We start from the raw sequence: 20145 nt of genomic DNA on the forward strand, positions 1-20145 counted from the left end.
CTGGAGGAAGTGATGTTTGAATATTAACCAGCTCTCTTGAACGCCCCTTCCTTCTAGGGCCCTAATCCATGGGATTCCTCCAAGTAGGTCCCTGAAGAGGCCAAAGTTTGCTCTCCTGAAGTCCAGGGTTGCGATCCTACTTGGTGCCCTGCTGCCTCCTCGCAGGATACTGAACTCCACAATTTCATGGTCACTGCAGCCAAGGCTGCCCCTGACCTTCACATCTTCCACCAGTCCTTCTTTGTTTGTTAGTATAAGGTCCAGCAGCACACCTCTCTTTGTTGGCTCCTCCACTGTCGGAGTGGGAGACGGACCCGGAGTAACGATGAGTCTCAATGTGAGTATGATCGTTCTCCCTTTATTCAAGTTCTTACAGAGTATATATAGACAGGCAATAAGCATGTGCTAGCGATAGCTATATGATTGGTTTACAGCCTCTGTTCACGCGCCTAAAGCAGATATACGATTGGTGCAGGATTTCTGTCCATGCGGAGAAGTCTGTCGACTTGTTTACCTCCTTGTAGCTTCTTTCTTTTGTGCTGTTCAAGGACAGCTCGCATAGCTGTGGGATCCTCCCTCCATCGTGAAGACAGGATTGCTCACTTCTAAGAGATCAGGCCCCTTTTCACTTAACCATTTTTCCACATTCCACCACCTGTGTCAAGAAGTTGTCACCAATGCTCTGCAGGAACCTCCAGGACTGTTTGTGCCTAGCTGTGTTGTCTTTCCAGCAGATATCGGGGTGGTTGAAGTCCCCCATGAGAACCAGGGCCTGGGATCGTGAGGCTACTTCCAGCTGTCTGTAGAAGGCCTCATCGACTTCCTCATCCTGATCAGGTGGCCTGTAGTAAACACCCACAACAGTGTCACCCATGCTAGCCTGCCCTTTGATCCTTACCCATAAGCTCTCGACTCGCTCTTCATCCACCCCTAGGCACAGCTCAATACATTCCAAATAGGCTTTCTCCATTCCTGAAAAGTGTCTCTAAGGGCCTTACACAAGAACATTCTTCTGTGGATTTTGAGTCACACCAGCAGGGAATGGCCAGTTGCCAATTGTAATTTTATTAGGGCCCTTTATAGGACATTTTCACGGTAATTTACTTCTCTATAGACCATTTTACAGTTTAAAGGAAGTAGAGGCTAAACAGCAATAATACTACAGGAGTTAAGGGTGAAATTTTAGTTTTAATTAAATTATTAAAATGGTATAGTCACCACTGTGGTCATTGTTATGCTTTCTATTATAAAGGTGCCCTATACCATTAGTTTATTCTCCATCCTGTACCACAATAAGATATACTGTTAAAATGCCATTATAACATTATAATTGTTTTTATGGTGTGGTAGAAGTCATGCCAATTTAATTATATCAGTTTAGTTGAAATAGAACCACTCTGTGATGAGGCTTTGGATATGGCAATCTGTGTGATTTCCTTCTGTCTGATTTATTCATGCTATGTTAATACAGATTTTTTTTGTTTTGTAGGGGATTGATTTGGGTTTTTTGTTTGTTTGTTTTGGCTTTTTGTTTCCTGGGTTAGCACAGTCTACATAAGTACAGTTCTTAAAAATTAAAGGATGTCCAAAAAGTCTGCTCATTTCAAGTTAGCAGGAACAAATCTACTTTATTTTAGGGAATGATTTTCTCTGTCTTTCTTTAGTAAGAGGATTTCAAAGAAGGCATTCTACAGAGAGGATTCATGTATAAATTTTGTCTTTTTTTAATTTTTATTTCAAATGAAATATAAATGTTTGCTTTTGTAGAAATCAGGTGCTTTATAGAAGGCTGTCTTTTTTTCTTTTTTCTCACTTTCTTTGCAGGTCTTTGAGATGTACACCTTGGAATTCAAAATATTGTGAGAAGGATTGTACTTGAATTGAATCTAAATTATATATGGGAGGTGCTTGTTCTACTTCTAAAAGTAATTTCCGCAGAGGTAATCAATTAAGATGGCCATAGCTACATGCTTTTGCTGACAAGTCCATTTGTATTACCTTCCAATGTAATCATAATAACTTTATTATTTTATCACAGTATTATGGATTTAGACTGACAGGTCAGCCTAACACAAATTTTGAAGAACATAGATATTTTGCAATAATCATAAGAAGTGAATTTTAATGAAGCCATGCACTAATATAGTAAGAGAAAGATAGTGTTATACCTCCACAAATCATAATGCCAGCATTAACTGTTGCCCTCAGTTGTACCAGTATTTCCAATATTCTCCTCTCATTGTATAGTATCATCAGAATTTGCTCCACTCTGAAAAAATATTTGAGGATATTTATGCCTCTTTCTGGGTCATATGGGGGTATTGTTCCATGACAGCGCCTTTCAGGTTAATGGCTTCCTTTCTGCCAGACATTACTTAAAATTATTTAAGTAAAAAAATACTTGTTGACACCATAATCTGTTTGTATCATTCTTCAGACATTGTTTTCTACTTCTGTCATCTCTTGCCATATATTTTTTAAAGTTGAATCCAGAATAGTCACCTACATTTTTAAGAATAGTTAGTTCAAATGACTATGAAGTCTCACTTTTGACTTAGGAAGTTAATGGAGACCTTAGAAGATAGTTCTGACTCACAGTGACTTCTGTTGTTCCACATTCTGCTATCAAAAAGGAAGGATAGTGCTGCCCTATATGCTTATACAAAATGTGTTTATGGGAACTTAAGTCAGCAGAATTATTTCAGTTTATGCCAACAAAACATAAAATCAGCTATGTTTCTGAAGAGGAAAGCTGAGCTAGGTGGTTGATTATGGGATTAGGATTTTTTTTTCCACAGATTTATTTGTTTAGTAACTTCTAGCACTCAGCAGCCCACAATATCTTCTACAGAGATTATTTGTTGGAAAACAATGGGCAGCTGCAAAGTTACAGATCTGTACTGCCTCCCATAGCTTTTACCTCTCTAAATACAGAATAGCCAGGTTAGCATGATTTTACAAGACTCACCCTTTCTGAATTATACCAGTAAAAATAATTAAAACTCTTTTTTTTTTCTCCCATATAAAAGCTGAATTTTATAAAGTATAACAAGTTGATTGTAAAGTTTTTGGAATATCCTGAAGACCAGTAGCTTTTGTTGATAAGTTTTTTTAAAAAAAAGAAACTATAACTAAACAACCAACTTTAGTTTAGAGAGTTCAGTAAAATTATGTGAAGAGGCATTCCTGAAGGTGACATCTTGAACATTTCATTTTGTTTCAAATTTGCATCCATTTGAGTTTAACATTACAATCATGAAATAATTGTCATCTATCTGTTGTTCTCTAAGAAACAGACCAGTAGCAGAATTATACAGTAGCATATTCTAGATGATGTTTAAAGCTGTGGAATTAGATCAGATATCTCATTAGAAATCCTCATTTTCATGAGTTTTGAACTAGGCCATATTCTTTATTCATAGATAAACCTTGAGACATATGGTCTTTTTATTACTGTTTTTTAGAACTCTTAGTATGGAAGTGTTTTCAGCTGAAAAATTGCTTATTTTCCAATACATTTAAAATGAAACATTCAGAATGTGAACATTCAGATTTTTTTCCCTATTAGGATATTTTAAAGGACCATATTTGGGTCATGTCTTTACTGTGAAATATTCACTTTTCCTGTTGACAAGAGAAAAAAATTTCAGAAAAAGTAATTTCTGTTTTAAAAAGGATTTCTAGCTTCAGATTACTGCAAATGTTCACATTATTTTCTAACCTGCAAAATTAAGTACTCCAGTACATCCACTTAATGTTAAATCCACACACTCTGTGCAAAATATATATCTGATTACATCATTTAATGTCCCATTTGCATTTCCATGAGTAATTATATTTTAAAAGACAAAATATCAAGTGGGCAAAATCTATTTTGATTCCAAATGGGAAAGCAAAGTTCAGTGGAGAGCACTGAAGGCATATCTATCTTCCTAAGTATGCGTGTCCATGTATCCTTATAGCTATTCATCTATAGCCATCCTGTCATCTCAAATTCTTCTATTTTAGAAAGATCTGGTATGTGCTTCTCTGTCCTAGAGTTAGGTTTGAAGGGATCTAGTTCAAAGCTGATTAAAGTTCATGAGTGCCTTTCTACTGCCAATGGCCTTTAGGTCATATCCCTATTAGACAACTTAGATTTAAAACTGAACCAATGAACATGTAGATGTTAAGACTTGCAAAGCTGCACGTGTAAAGACATAAGAATTATCTAGAAATACTTAGGGCAGCGTTTGATGAGATTTTTCACACCATGTTTCCTGGTCCATAGTCCTATTGGGTAACATCCAAATGCACTATACTGAGGTAGGACACACACTTTCCTAGGCAGGGCTAGTTCCTGTTCTTCTTCACCATCATTGCTGTCACCTAAGTTAATGCTGCTTTGATGACCACAGAAATGCATCCTGGGCCCAAGCAGCAAGCAAAGCTGAACCATCTCATCCAGCCACCTCTCAGCAGTGTTTTAAGAAGCAAAGTTGTCATTCAGTCTCTGATACTGAGTGCCAGTTACTGAAACAACAGGAGTCGGGAATCCTGCCAAGGCCAGTGGAAGAAGTTTCCTTTCATCCTGCTTAACATCTCCACATCTGAAAATTTCCCTGCTTTATCCTATCTACCCTCTCCCATAGATATGCTTAACTCTGATTGTGTCCATGTCTTTACTAATTAGCACACAGGCATTAACTGACTGCAAGTGACATTGACATCCACTATAGTTATCTGTGGACTGTTTCCACAGGGTTAACTAGAATTTTAGAGCAAAATTTGCCACGTGCTTGTTCAAGGAAGTCTTCTTCTTTATGCATCTTTGTCCCTCAGAAATCTGTTTAAAATATGCCAAAAATAAATTCTATATTACCTCCAAGACATATACAATTTGGCCAGTAAAAATATAGTCGTATGTTCTTATCTTTCTCACCCTTTCCTCTCATATCTTTCTCATTCCCTGTTTCTTCTTTTTTTCCTGTAGACAGTAATCCAGCAAATGTATGTAGATCCCTAATGCCAATGGGATGCTTGTTGAAATTAACTAACATACATACATATTTGTCAGATCAATAGCTTTGCAGGCTTTTCAGACTTTCGGCTGCGTTCTGAAGTCACACTGACATTTTCATACCTATGATTTTAAATATAGTGATAAAAATAACAATACTCACAAAGTGAAATGATAGTGGTAATAAAGATGAATGATCTCTAAAGGGTACTGGAATTTGTAGTTACTTAGCAGTTTGCAGCAACAGACCTCCTACTGGCAATGTCATCTTTCTCAGACAAACTGAAAATTCCTTTTCTATCTCTTAGGTATAAGGAGGCTGTTTACATAATAGTCTTGATTTTCTACTTTCAGTAAATATGCAAAGCAATGTTAATACTAGTTGTCCTTTTACAGTTGGATCATGATGCCATACACAACTCCCCTCTCTGCCTATCTAATGTCTCATTATTGTTCTTCCCTTTGTTAATATTATTTCAGGCTTGACAGTGAAATGAAACTATCATTTCAAACATCAGTATGCTCTTATATCTTTGCAGTAGTTTCATTTCATTTTTATTTATTAGACCAGGGTATATTAAAAATGCCCTGATAATGCATTACAGATAAGTTTGTGACGTTAGAGAGTGTATGCATCATTAGGCTTCTCTGCAGCTTTATTGCTTTGTTAAAGTGACCAGATTTATATAACATCTGTTAACAGGACCATTAAGTAATCAGCCTAGATTTGAAATTCATAATAGAGCTTTATATATTTCCTTCTTGGACTGAAAATATTAAAAATGCATTCCTGGAGAACATATTAGACCACATTTTATTAGAACCTTTGTGAGAAATTTCTTTGCAATGAAAAAAATAAAAGTAAAAAAGCACTTCACTGATCATCTTTGGTGTGACAATCATGAAATTACCCAAAAGTTACTGGACACCACAAGATCTTCCAGATTAATCTCATGAAATGAACTTTTGAAGGTTTGATTATGAATGTAAACCTGCTGTAGAGGGCAAATGTTAGAGCAAAAGGGGTATTTGCTCCTGAAATAATCTGCTGAAAATCTGAAAATGACTAAAGAGCACAAACAAAAACTGTCTTCTGTATGAATGTCTGTGAGAGTTACTGAGATTTGGGAGTGGATTAGGCTGTAAACTGGAGTCCTCTGACCGAGGCCAGGGTACAATGCATTGTAGAAGGAGATTGTTAATGCTGCCTTCTTTGACCACAGTTGCCAGATCTTCTCTGGCATTGGTGGGTCATTAATTTATGGAGGTAAGTGTAAATATATGTATATTAATATACATAAATTTATATATTTACATAAGTATATAAAATGTTTCAAGGAACCTAAATCTTGGACTGGCTTATAGTCAATTTGAAATTAATAATTATGTAAAGCATATTAACTGAGCTCTGCTACAGAAGATTCTATTATTTTCCATAATCATTGTCAGTGCTTCACTTCATCTGTTGGCAAAAAGAGGACTTTAGATTTGATCCTCTGCACTTAAAGTTCCCATAGGGACTCTCTTTGCTTTTTAAAAAATATGTATCAAATTCATTTCAGAGATTGTCATTGCTGCAGTAGAAGTGGAGACCTCTAATAAAAGGATTGCTGTATTAAAGCCAAGGTCACTGGCAAGTATCACTGCAAGACTTGGGAGACTAGTAAAAGTATGATAGGCTAATATCACAGACAAAAACCAGAAAAGTGTCGTGAGGACACTCACAGGTATGTTTCCTAGAGCAGAAGAAAGCATTACATCTTATGCTTCATTTAAATAAAAATAATAAGAAAACAGACTCCCAGTAGTTCAGTGTGTTTCTGCTGCTTATTTCTTATCTCATTTTGTATCTTGACTCTTTGGGAGACCTTCAGCTGTACAGGTGATCACCTCTTGAGAATCTGTTAGTGGCAGACAGTTTTATTCAATGAGTGGTGTAGGAGTCTACTCAAAAGATACAGTGAATTAATACATCTTCTGGTTGCCCTTTTCATGCACCCTAAAATAAAAAGTAGGCATCTGTGAAGCAGAAAGCAGCCCTATACATCTGATAAACATGTTTCAGACTGCTTGGAATTATGAGAATGGCTTAAAAATAATGATTTCTTTTTCTTTTTCTTTTTTTTTAATGGCCTTTTGCTTCTTAACTATTAGGATTCTGATCAAGTATTCCAGCATCCTGACTGAAGTTTCAATAAATCATGCAGTTTGATTAAAATATGAATAAAATTGGATGGTTTTTATGACTTTTTACTTTTAAGCTTTTGGGTACTTAAGTCACCTCCACTCGAGTCTTTCTCTTTAATCAAGCAGTAAAAAACAGTTGGTTCCTCTCCTGTACGGCAAAGGAGAAGGGACTCCATGGTTGTCCAAGGTGGGGGACTATAGCGCATGGTGCCCTAGATAGCGGTGATCTGAAATGAGTGATGCAGTCTTTCACATTTAGATTCCAGGAGCTAGACTTTAAGAAAAGCAGCAAATACTCACAGCTATGGCACAGACTCCAAGTGCCTTAGCAGTAGGGCTCATGGTTTTTGAAGCTTTTACTCATATACTCACTTTCTTATAACAAGCCAAACCTCTTATGTAATCTCATGTCCTTATGAATGGAGGCGTTAACGTAAATGCTGAACATAACCAGACTTGCCATAAAATAACAAGAGTTGGCAATATCATGAGCAATTGCATTGCTTCGAGCAAGCTATGCAGAGAACACAACAGCAGTTGCTTAAACTGGCCTATTAATCTTCAGAAGTGTTCCTGGATGCAGGTAGGAACATTCTGGTTAGTCTCAAAAGAGGGAAATATTTTTCTACTCAGAAATTTTAACATTCAAGCTGATTTTTCAAAAGTCTTTTTACGGTGCTTCCTCACTTCACTGGGTTCTGATGCAGACCCTTAAAATTAAGACCCACTCTCTCATGCATTTATTTCCTGCTTAGCATTTATCTCCTATATAGCAGAGGAAGTTATGGTATTTTGAACAGAGAGAGAGAGAGAGAGAGCACAGAACCCACCAGAAATGAAGGAAATTATTAAAATTAACTGTACTATTATTACAACATTGTATTCTTAATCACGCCTTTATCATCATGCTTTGTCTTTGTTCACAACCACTCTGCACAAAACACAGTTATTTAGATAACAAAGTTGAATCCCATTTTGGTTAGAGGCTAGATTACATCTGTTTGTTATATTGAATTACACAGGGTTTTGGCACAAATTGTGTCTCCTGTTTGCACACATTTCCTAATAACTACCATCCCATTAAAAGGGTCAGTTTTGCTTGGTTTGTCACACTAGGATGTCCATGGTACGAAAGACAGACAACTACAGGACAGCAAGCAATTTTCGCATAATGAAGCATCGTCAGACCTGTCTGTACTAAGCCCAGAAATCCAATTCCCATTAACATTGCAAGAGTCCTCTCAATACATATGTACTTCCTTAACTAAACAATGTCTTCGTAGAATGTTTAGAGACTGTGGTGAAGTACTCAGGCACATGAGTCCGATCCCTTCTGCTGTGTTATCAATAAATAATATGTTGCCAAACAATGTGGGAACAGCCTTTTTATAGTAATTTGAGGCAGTTTATCTTTCAAGGAAGGTATGATGGTTATAAATTTTAATTTTATGATAATAGAAATGTATGTATATAAATCCACAGAGATCTCAGCAATTTTGTTTAAAGAACACACCAAAAAAAAAAAAAAAAGATGGATTACAGTGTTCTTGCCAAGACTGAAAATTGCTTTGTATTACCAACTCCATTTTCAAATGTACAAAACTTAATGAACCTTTTGGCCTGAAAAATTTTATGGCCATTAATTGGAATTTTATCACTTATTTTTTGTATACCAACACTTTTTCGAGCCTTCTTGTACTTTTCCTGGCCATCTGCCCTGAGAACTTTTCCTATCAGCATTGTGTATAAGGCCTGCCACTGCTGTCCCCAGTTCTGCACTATTACAGATTTCAGTCTCTTCCTGAGAGTCTGTTTTGGTCAGAATCACATACAGCTTGACTGAGGGACACACCAGTCTGCTTTGACTTTGCACAAGCCTTCATCCTATTTCCAATTTTTGAAACAGAAAGCCATGCTTACAGTTTGCCACCACTCCAAAGCTGTTTTGTCTCATAGCTCTATCTGGATCATCAGTCATCAGAGGGAATAGGCGAGAGCAATTTTCAGACTAAGTGCTCAGCTTAATCACACGCTGGGTAGCCCACGGGAGCACAACGGCTTTCCTGGGCCATCGTGACTTCTGCGTGCTCATTTTGAGCTTTGGACGACAAGTGATGAGTAGGGCTCGTATTGATCCAGTCACCCTGTCTCCTGCCCTTTTTTCATTTGTCTTGGAGCTTATTTCTCTGATACTGTATTACATCTCTGTGCTGTTTATCAGACACGGAGACTGCCAACGAAGTGAGGTAGACCTGAGAAAAAGCATTAGCCATAAAGCTGAACGTGGATCTGAATATTGCCAAAGATCAAAACACATCTGTAAGGGCAAAAAGCTTCAGAAAACAAGCCATTGTTACTCATTCTTGTGACTAATACTAACAGTACATGAAAAAGAGACAGCAGTCTGCTTTTCTTGTTAAGTTCTTGCCCTCTGGCTTTCTAAAGACACTCCACCTGGCTATTAAGTTTTGTAAAATCTAATTTTAAAATTGCTTGTTTTGCAAGGCAGGAAACAGATTCCTGAGCATATGGCAAATTAAACAACACAAAGGAACCATTTTTATCATTTTCATAGATCATGTGTCTGTTTTTCGAATAAGTCTCCAAAAGTTTTTTTGCTTACTTAAAAAAAAAAAAAAAAAAAAGACAACACTGTATGTAACCCAAGGAATAAGGGAACGAAAACATAGTATTGCCTAACTCTTTGGCCTTCCCCTTCCACCCCCTGCCCCTTCTCCTCTGGGCATAGAGTCAATTGGTTAAAAAGTGTAAAAAGTGTAAAAAGTGTAAATTTTTACCCTAGATTGATTTAAAAAAAAAAAACAGATAAAAATCTGTGTAACTTTCTAACAGTGGTTATGCTTGATGTAGAAAACCTTTACTTTAGCCATAGTCTGGTGTCACAGAGTTTGCCCTGTCCATGAACCTCTGATCTCGGTGAGTGAGAACCATGGACCTCTAATCCACCCTCCAAAGGTGACTTTACCTCTTAACCCCTCTTCACCATTCTCAGCCCGTGGTGCTGGGGTTTCCTCGCGGGCTGTGTTCTCTGAAGATCTTGATACCACGACTCTTCTCTTTGAGCAGTAATTAGTTGTTTGATACAGTGAATCAAAGCAGACCTTCTTAAAAGGTTTCTCAGTAGGAGTAAGGAAGAGTATAAGAAAAGATGTTTCTGAAACTCTGAATGCTCTGTGTGTATGCTTATTCTACCTGGAAGCCTAGAAGACGTAATGTTTACAAAGCCCAACTGAATGTCTGCGTATGTGTTAGACCCGCCAAATGGTAGTCTGATAACTGCACCTACCTTTTCAGAAAGTTTTCTTTCCTAACTGTTTAAGATTCACTTGGCCCTCAAAAGACAAAACAAGGTCTGTAATGCAACTAGTGTCAGCAAAAACATCTTTATTACCTTTAAGGCATAACATGCCTCTCACGCTGTTATTTATTTTTGTTTTTTAACTGTGGCATAACAAGGCCGGCTTAAAACTAAACCAAACTAAAGCATAGTCCTGAGTAAATGTTCAGCTACATTGTGACATGGCTCCTAATGCAGCCACAGAGCATTATCATGAATTATTATATGTGAAATGTGAAAAGGAGGCTAAATAGAGGCTAAATAGCTCCCACAAAGAGCTGAAGTTTCTGGGTTCAATCTATCAGTCAGTTCAAATAGCTGAATAGTCCCAATTGGGTCAATCAATGTGTTTGAATTTAAGAGGGTTCTTTATGTAATCCCTTGGCCAGAGTGTTCAGGATGAACTCTTCAGTTTGAAGTTGAAAGGTGAGAATAAGATATTGACTCTATTATATTTTCAGCAGCTGCCTCACCCTAGAAAGCTTGCCCTAAAGCTGCATGGTTCGTCATTTCATTGCAGTAACAGGAACATCCCAATAATTTTATGGGCTATGTTCTATCTCTAGCTCACAAGCAAGTAAAACTATCTGTGTAACACAGAAGTAAAAGTTTAGATTAAAAATAAACATAAAAGACTAAGTCAATATACAAAAATGATCATCCATAGAAAGCATCACTGCTAATGCACAATCAAGACAGTGTGGGTGCTAGTGACAGAAGTTCCCCCTATTTTTCAAGTGACTTTTTCAATGTTATCTGCCCTGGGTTTCCAAATTACTCTGTTCAGCAGTAGTGAGGAGAGATAGAGAGCAAATGGGCAAACACAGAGTGAGCTGGGTTCAAACCTGTGGTTTCAGGAAGGAACCAAGTAGAAAACTAAGGTCACGCTGCTAATTGGGGAACCTCAGCTTAGAGGCAATGCTCATCCTCCAGATTAGTCCTACAGATAGAGCAGGTTTCATTAACAATGCAAGACCTCATTTGCATCTAATGAGGATTAATGACTCCTTGAAATTAGGTACTAGAGAACATGTGTGCTCCTTGTCCATTGCAACACTATTGCATCATAACGACACGCTTAATTGAGTGTAGGGAATTACAAGGAAATGTGTTTTCCTAGAATTATATGTATTATCTTTTATTACGTATTGATCAGGTGTTTGAAAGAAAATCTTTTCTCCTCCCTGGTAAGAACAGAAGCTGGGTAGCAAGTCAAAACTGGAGCATCTTTGTTCCTTTTAGAAAATGTGAGGGAAACATTTATTGCTTCAGCCTAATTAATGTTCATTTATAATAAGCATTATTGTGTGTATCAACAAAACAGAAAAATCAGCAGGAAGGGCTAGGCACTGTACAGGCAAAAATGAAGGCAAGATCTCTACTGTATTGCTTTGCCAGCTCCATGCTCTTGCATCTTTCTGTGAAGTTTCAAGTGCTGACTGCTGCCTTTTGAAGGAAGAATTGCTTCTCCTCCATCCTAATGCTAATGTCTTTGTTACAGTTTTCCCAAGAGCATATTTTCAGATGTTAACAAGAAATGAAAGAAGTCTAAAATAGCATGTAATAAAGCAAAAGCATGTGGTGAAGAAGATTTCTGCAATGCCTAATCATGTCGCAGCATAGAATTTGCATATTATACAAGGCAGCTATATTATTTTTTTTCTGGAGTTTTTATATCTTTTTCTCTTGACCTCTGATTACTTTAATCATACATACTTGATGCTTTTTTGCTATAAGCACCATACCTAAAGTATACACAAATAAATGCAAGGAACATAACAATTATTATTACTATTTACCTTTAAACTAAACCGTGTTACATTATTATCTGTTAACATTTATTTAGAATTACTACCTAAAAATAGGAAATATCCACTTAAAACCACATGTAGAACTGCATAGACATAATGAAATTAAATCTAATCTCCAAACACTTAAACAGTATTATTGAGACATTAAGAGATTACATTTCACCTAAAAGAAAGTACCTGCCGTTGCAATGATTTCCAATAATAATCAAAATTAATCCCTGGGTTGACAGCCAACACAAATCCTATGCCTAGTTTAACAGCTTAAAAAAAGGTGTATAAAGCTAATTGGGACACCCCATCAGCAGAAGCATGGATATTCTGCTGATCCTGTGCTAAGGGGAAAACTTCATACCACTGGCATGTTGTAACAGTACTAACTGCAAAGAAGAGGAGTATGATGTAGGAATTCCCAAGATTTTCCTGGAAGTACTATTATCCATGTTGTGCCTTCTCTTACTTTACGGTATACGTCTAACAGGTTAATTAAGGTGAATTAAGGTCAAGTTATGTGTTAGGAATCTGAAGCTCAAAAAGACAGCAATTTTCAGTCAGTGCTTGAAATTTCAATTGTTAAATTTGTGGCTTCATCAAAGAGACTACCTGATGTCTGTAGTATGTAAAGCCTGAAACGCATTCATATAGTGAGCACTCACTCACTACAAAACAGCAGCATTCTTCTACAAGAAAAAAGCATTTTTATTACATCAGCTGCTGAAGATTAAGCATTTTACAGGTATTTGCTTAATGATTGCTTGCAACATTGGAAAATAGTATGTATTATCTATTGAAAGATTTCAAGCACCTGCCTATAGTTTCTGAAAGAACTCTTTAACTTTTATTAAACATGAGATTAAGAGCAAGCCACCTGGGCAGCAGCTTTTCCACCCATACACAGGGTTTCCAAACATCTCTCTGCTGAAACACTCTAAGAATTACACTGATACTTATACATCCAAGCAATCAGTTTTTGAATTTTATATATTTCTGTAAATGGCAGTAAAGATATAGGTTAATTTTTTTAAAGCCTGGCTCATCTGCCTCACTTTATGGATTAAGAATCTCCAAGAAATTAGAGAGGAGCATGCTTTGGCTGCATGATTGATTTTTTCAGTCTTTCATTTATTGATTGACAGCTTAACATTTATCAGCTCAAACAGCTTACCATTGCCATTTTGTGAAATGGTATTTTAGAGGTCAAGCTAATGTGCCAGGTGGTTCTGTTTGCATTTAGAAAACTGATCTTTGCTGGGCCGTCATTATCCTCTTTTACTTGCTTTGAGGACTCGGGCTACAATACACACTGCGAAAAGTAATTATGAAAAGCTCTTCTCGCAGCCTTTGTCCATCATTCCTGAATAATAATAAAAAAATAACAAGTGTTGTGATGACATCTCTTTTGTTGTTGAATCAGACAAAAAAACCGCCACCTATATTGCTGTTTCTTCTCTCACTGCATCATTGGCATATAAAATATGAAAAAATCCATGGACATCTCATTTTCAGCAGTTTCTTAGTAAACAAATTCTGATAATGGTCAGCAAACTCAGAGGAACTTCTATAAACTTATAGACATCACTATTTTATTCCCACAGTTGTGAAGACAAAAGTATTAGTCTGCAACATTTGGTATAGACACAAGCCACATAGTAGATTCATATACCTACTCAACTTCTGCTTTCTGAAATAGATACAAGTGAGCGTGTGTGTGCGCTGCTTGACAAATGACATTTTCTTACTGCTGACAATTGTTAAAAGCACTTGAGACCACTGGCATTGCTATACGGAGAAAGCTTTGGATATTTCCTATGCTTTTTATTTATAATTACATTTTAATTAAATTGAATTGTCTCTCAAGTTCTAATTTCATAAGTCATTTTCACACTGCATCTGAAAATTTTCTAATCCAATATTAAGGAATGACATACAATGTCAAATGACAATGCCTCATCAACTTTAAATAATGATCCAATAAGCTTATATTTTAAGGGTGAAGAAATTGCGGGGAGCAAAAAAGCAAATCAACAAGAGCAGAATTCTTACTCTTTACTATCAGTAATAAAAATTAGCAAGATGCAATTCAGCTGTAATTTTTCAGGTGTGGACAGAACAAAGTTAACAGAAGAAAGCAACAAAAAGACTTCTTACATTGGAAAATAGGTTAAACCTTACTTACACTGAATTTATTGTTGGTCAGTATGAAAGTAAACTTCCACAGATGAACTTACAGGAAAGATTTTTCAGGGTGGGATGCAAAAAGTGTCACAGTGCAGTATCACAACACTTGCAACACATAAAATTGGCATGTATGCAAAACGGATATTTTGTGGTCATAGGGCAAACAATTTTATGCATATGATTAGAACTACCTCCGAGTTTGTTTGACGTGGGGAAACTTGGAAAACTAAATCAGAATTAGTTATTAAAAGTATTCATTTAACTAATCTTACATTAATATCCAGTGAGCAGGTTATTTTGGCATTAAAATGGCCTTCATTCAACTTCAGTGCATTTTACTGCAGCAGGACCTAAACACATAAATCTATTGTTAATCCAGGTGAATTTTGGACTTTGCAGGTAAGCTGTTAGAAAATATTTAATATGTTTGCCATTTTCATTGCTAAAAGTAGAAGTGAGTTAATTGAAATGCGCATTATACTGCGTGAGTTACAGTATGTAACATTATGAAAGGTTTCAGGCCTGATCAGACAAGCTGTGGCTGAGGCTGAAGCTGATCTGAGTGAAGAAGTTATTGCTTATATTTTTAACCCAGATCAGTTCACAGAAGTGGATTTTTTAGCTAAACTGAGAAGATGATAACCTTGATGAGAGGCAGGGGGGAGAGAAGAAAGCAGAGCACAGAGCGTGGAGGCAGACAACCTTCAATTTGAATCATCAGCAGCTGCAACAGTCTGCCTGACCGTGGCCCTGGTTGTAATAATAGATTATTCCACTATAGTTATTGCCTTGAATAAATATTGTGAGAGTTTGTTTCAGATTGTCTCCAGTATCATGGGATAAAACCGTCTCTGTTGTCTATTCAAAAAATTAATCCTGTAGTCATGTTTTAATCAAGTAACAATGAAATTGCTTTTCAGGCTAGAAGTCCATAGGGGCATAGGCTATACTTTTGTACAGTACCTAGTAGGATGAACCTTCTACCTGAGAGAAGCTCCTGTGCACAGTTGCAGAATAAATGATAAATGTTTGCAATTTCTTCTCTCCTTTTTAATGGTCCGTTTCACACTAAAAATACTGGGGGGGGGGGTGGGGAGAGTTATTTAGCTTGTTTTCCTTTTAATAATTGAAACTATCTTTTATGTCCCTTTTTTAACCTTACAGGATGCAGAGTTAGAGGAATTCATCCTTGTTCTCTCCCTGTCTCCTAGGAAACTGATCTCATGACCTTTAACATCTCAATGCACCGGTCTTGGTGGCGGGAGCATGGGCCTGGCTGCATACGAAGGGTGGTGCGTCCTTCTGCTCCTGGCATCCTAGATGATTACTCCTACGTCTCTGTGACAGGCTGCATAATTGATTTCCAGTACCTAGAGGTCATTCACAGCGCTATCCAAATATTGCTCTCTGTAAGTTCTGAGTTCGGGTTATGCTCAGTCTTCTGCTATTGTGTTTCTCTTTCCTAACAGGATGGTTTAAATAGTTGATTGGTAGCAGCACCAATTTTGAATTGTATTGTATTTTGAATTAGGGAGCGGTATTTGCAATATTAATTGCAATATTATTTATTCAACCCTGAATATAAATCCATTTTACATGATACCCAGCTAAGTTGCTTCCTAAAGTGAGATATGAATGTAACACTTGAAAAAGGTCAGGGAAATAATAGGAATTAGAATACTCATTTATATTTAACAGTGTTATCTCTTCTTTCCTGGGATTCTGGGGCATCAGAATATTCTACTTTAGTGAATTTTTATAGTTACTGTATTGGTTTAAATTGCAAGCATTACAAGTCATTATAAAAAGTCTGCTGTCTAATGCATGGCTCTGCAGCTGCTGGCCATTGGCATGCCTACGGGTGAGGTAGGGAAGCGCCAGAGGCTGGATGAGTTGCTTTGGGAGCAGCAGCACAGTCTTGGCCAGAGTCTTTCCTCAAACCTGATGGCTTCTCCTCCTTGTGCTCAAAGGGTTGTTTAGATTTGGCTCCGTATGTTCTTTTAGGAGCAGTAGCTCTATTTTGGTTTCCTTCCCTGCATAGCCGCGTGTGATACATAGCGACTGGCGCACCCCAAGTGGATGCAGATAGGTGTGCTCCATCCTAGAAATCTGGACCTTTTCTGAGAACACAAATGGTCATGGTTCGTGGTCCTAGCCATGTTTACCAGCGCTTGTCAGATCGTGGGAGAAGAGCTGCAGTCTGTAGTCCCCACCTGTTAGTCACATGAGCTACGGGGTCTCAGCAGCTGGAAAGGTTGGATATTCTGGATCTATTCAGTACTCCAAGCTGTTTTGCTAACTGGCCTGTCAATACTGCCAATAGCAAAGTAAAAGGGAACTGGAGGATAGGTCTCACTTGTTAGTTTAAAATTATTTTCAAATTTTAATTTTTACATTTTTGGTCAAAATACTGACATTTCTATGTTGAATGAAAAAAAACATGAGTGAACATGATTACACCTATCAACCTGTCCAACTGTCTAGAATAAAGTAGAATAAAAGTTCAAGATAAGTTCTCTGCATTACCAAATGCCTCCTGTAAGAAGCTGAGTGCTTTTTCCTTACCACTGCTTTTAATTGGAATTTGAGTATAACCTTTATCTCACAGTAGCGGTTAGTGAACTTTCCCTTGTAAGTCTAGGTCTGAATTAGTGCATTTGTTCAAAAGACTCTTGGTCAATCGGGAAAGAAAGACTTTGAATGAGGACCTTTTTCAGTGAAGACAAAATTACTTCTCTAGGGGCCCAGGCCTGCATATGTCAATATCCATGTTAAAACTACTATGAAATCAGGCCTTAAAGAAGAATTTTGTACACAGCATGAGCACAGCTTAATTGAATGCACCTTCCTTACTCATGTGAGGGCCTAATACTCAAACAAAGTCTCCTCTCCCAAGAGGAGCAAGCTTGCATCTGCAGCAAATTCCCTTCACAATTAGTACCATTCGTTTTGTTTCAGTGAGCCTATGCAAAGGAAACCAAAGTATGGTTGATTTACAAGCAGAAAACAATAACTTTTTCCAATACTTCCCTCACTTCTATAAGAAAAGAAATGTATTCTGTAAGTCAGAAATTTTTATAGAAATTTTGTGTTTAAAAACTGATTCAGAGCTCTGTGGGAAGACAGCCAGCTGAGGAAATCAGGAGCTATTTTGTTCTTTGTTTATGTAGTAAAGTTCTGATCAAAATTTACCAAATTACTAGAACAAACAGTAATATTATCATAATAGGAGGAAAAAAAATACAAACATAATATGAATATAGGAAAATACAAAAATGGTGTAATAGTTTATATGATGCTATGTAAAGCATAAGATGTCACAGATTTTCCCTTTCTTGTAGAGTGAATGATTGTTTGGAGCATTCATGAATAAATTCTGGATACAATTCATTGTAAGTTCAAAATGTTCCAGAAACTCATAAGGCTTGACTGCGAATTAACCATTGCCAGTTTTAGAACTTGCTTTTGACTGATATACACAATATTGAAATTAAAATCCCATATGCAAAGTAAGCTTTTCCTCCCATCTTATTATCTTGCTATCCCAAGACATGCCAATACATGGTGTGTTATGATCAGCACACCATGAAACTGTTCTGCAGTTTCCATTTGTAATTTGGGCTTGCTTGATTTACTGTCATGCAGGACAGAAGTCAGCATTTAGCTTATCAGACTTGTTGCAGTTTCTTCCCCTTTTCTGACTAGTGTTGACCTGGGTAAGTTTCCATTCATTTCAGATGCATAACTGCTTTCCTAATTGGGATACCAATTTCAGTTGTTAGTTAAAAGGTCATTTAAGCTGTCTTTTTACAATACTGAAAAATTGCTGAATGACTGGCCATGTAAATCGGAAGATCTTTCTTTTTTGATTTTTCCTAGTAGGAAGTCTTAAAAGTAGACTATTCCTTTCTGGAGCTTACAACCTCCTTAATTTTCATAACATTTTTATGTAGCAATAGTAGCGTAACAAAACATTTTGCAGTGTAACAAAAACTTTATTGGCATAACAAATCATTTTATCATGCTAATTCTTGTCCAAATGACTAGGAAGGTGAACACTTTCATTTGATAGGGAGTTAGAGCCTCTCTGTAAGAAGAAATCCCTCCAGGAGTAAATATACCTGCCCAGGTATATAATTCACTAGCAGCAGATCTCTGTTTTGAAAGGTGACTTCTATTTTATTTATTTTATTTTTTTAACAGGTATAAAAAATTTTATATGTGCAGAATGCTGCAGCTGTGATTGCATTAGATCCTGCTTCAGGGAATAGTCTAGAGAGTCACTTCATTAGTTCTAACGCACTAAGGCTCTTTCTGAATTTGCACTATAGTCGTCTCCAAGAAAAGTATCTTTTACAAGTGAAACACTAACTGTGTATTCGGTCCTGATTCTGAGGAGGCTATTGAAGTGAATGGGAGTTGAAGCTGTTAAGTATTTCTGTAAACTGGAGAAAACTCAGAGAAATATGAGTGGTATGCAAATAATAGTAAAAAGAAATATATTTAAACTGTGTGTTTTAAATATACTTTTATTTGATGTGTAGTTGCACAGTACATATTCTTTTGATGAATAAATCCTTCTACACAGCACCTTTAATTTTAAAATGCAAGATATGTCATCTTTGCTAAAACCTGAATTTTCAGAGAAGAAATGGATATTGCAGTCAAATTGATGACAGCTTAGCAACTTTGAGAGATGCCCTTCATACAACCTTTTTTGTCATGTGAAAATGGATAATGCATACTGAGAATGTTAAATGAAAGGTGGGCAATGGCTTTAATAGACTGAGCTTTGGATTAGACCCTGAGCCTAATATTGTAGTAAGTTTGCCCAAAGCTGCGTTGAAGCAGCGATCCCCAAACTAAGGCTCACTGAGATAGCTCAGGAATTAGAAGCAGTATAACTTCATCAATGCTGAAAAACCAAACTGATTAATTTTGGCAGAGTGACACACTGACACAACTAGACTGCTTCTGGGGACGGGAGCTACTATCCTCGCAACAGCGCATTGCACAATGTGAGGTTAACTTCCCACCAGGGTCTCGTCACTCTATAGCGCAGCCATACCTAAAATCTACATACAGCTCTGTTAAAATAAAACAAAATGATACCAGAAAAAAAAAAAGAAAAAAAAGGGGGGGGGGAGGGCGGGAAAGAGAAAAACACCTAAAGCATTCAAAGCTTTCAGGCTGTTTGGCGTATTGGTGCGGACCAAATACAGGATACTCTGAAGGAAAGCACGTTTCCTTAGCAGAGATCCATACAGTGTCTCTCATAGTGTCAGTTCATACAGCTTCTAGGTGAGGGCCAATCCTACAGATGGGGAACACTAGCAGAAAAACCTAGAGTTACCTTGTTCTCACTGCACTAGAGTAAAACCAGGCAAAGATGTGATATAGGGAACTAAAGAGCACTGAATATTTTCCATAGTGGAGATTAAAAGCAATGAACATACCTGCCTAAGGTAAATCCAGGGACTAATCAGCATATTATAACCTGTCACTAACACTATCTAGCACAAAACATAGCCAGAAAAATATATCACACTTTCTATAAAATATTGTATACAATGAAGTTGCAGTTTCACAAGTATAATAAAAAGCACTCCTGACAG

At 37.0% G+C, this 20145-nt stretch overlaps 1 protein-coding gene across 4 annotated transcripts in view; it reads left to right on the plus strand.

Moving 5' to 3' along the window:
* The window catches only part of NKAIN3 (sodium/potassium transporting ATPase interacting 3), a 364344-nt gene that overhangs the window by 265573 nt on the left and 78626 nt on the right, over nt 1–20145 (plus strand). For all 4 annotated transcript variants that reach the window (XM_067290496.1, XM_067290494.1, XM_067290495.1 and 1 more), the window contains exon 4: nt 15742–15939. In XM_067290496.1, the coding sequence (XP_067146597.1) occupies nt 15742–15939 (198 nt within the window). The remainder of the gene's footprint in view (nt 1–15741; nt 15940–20145) is intronic.

Source organism: Apteryx mantelli, chromosome 2 (genome assembly GCF_036417845.1).
Source record: "Apteryx mantelli isolate bAptMan1 chromosome 2, bAptMan1.hap1, whole genome shotgun sequence".
In the NCBI taxonomy this organism is placed as follows: Eukaryota; Metazoa; Chordata; class Aves; order Apterygiformes; family Apterygidae; genus Apteryx; species Apteryx mantelli.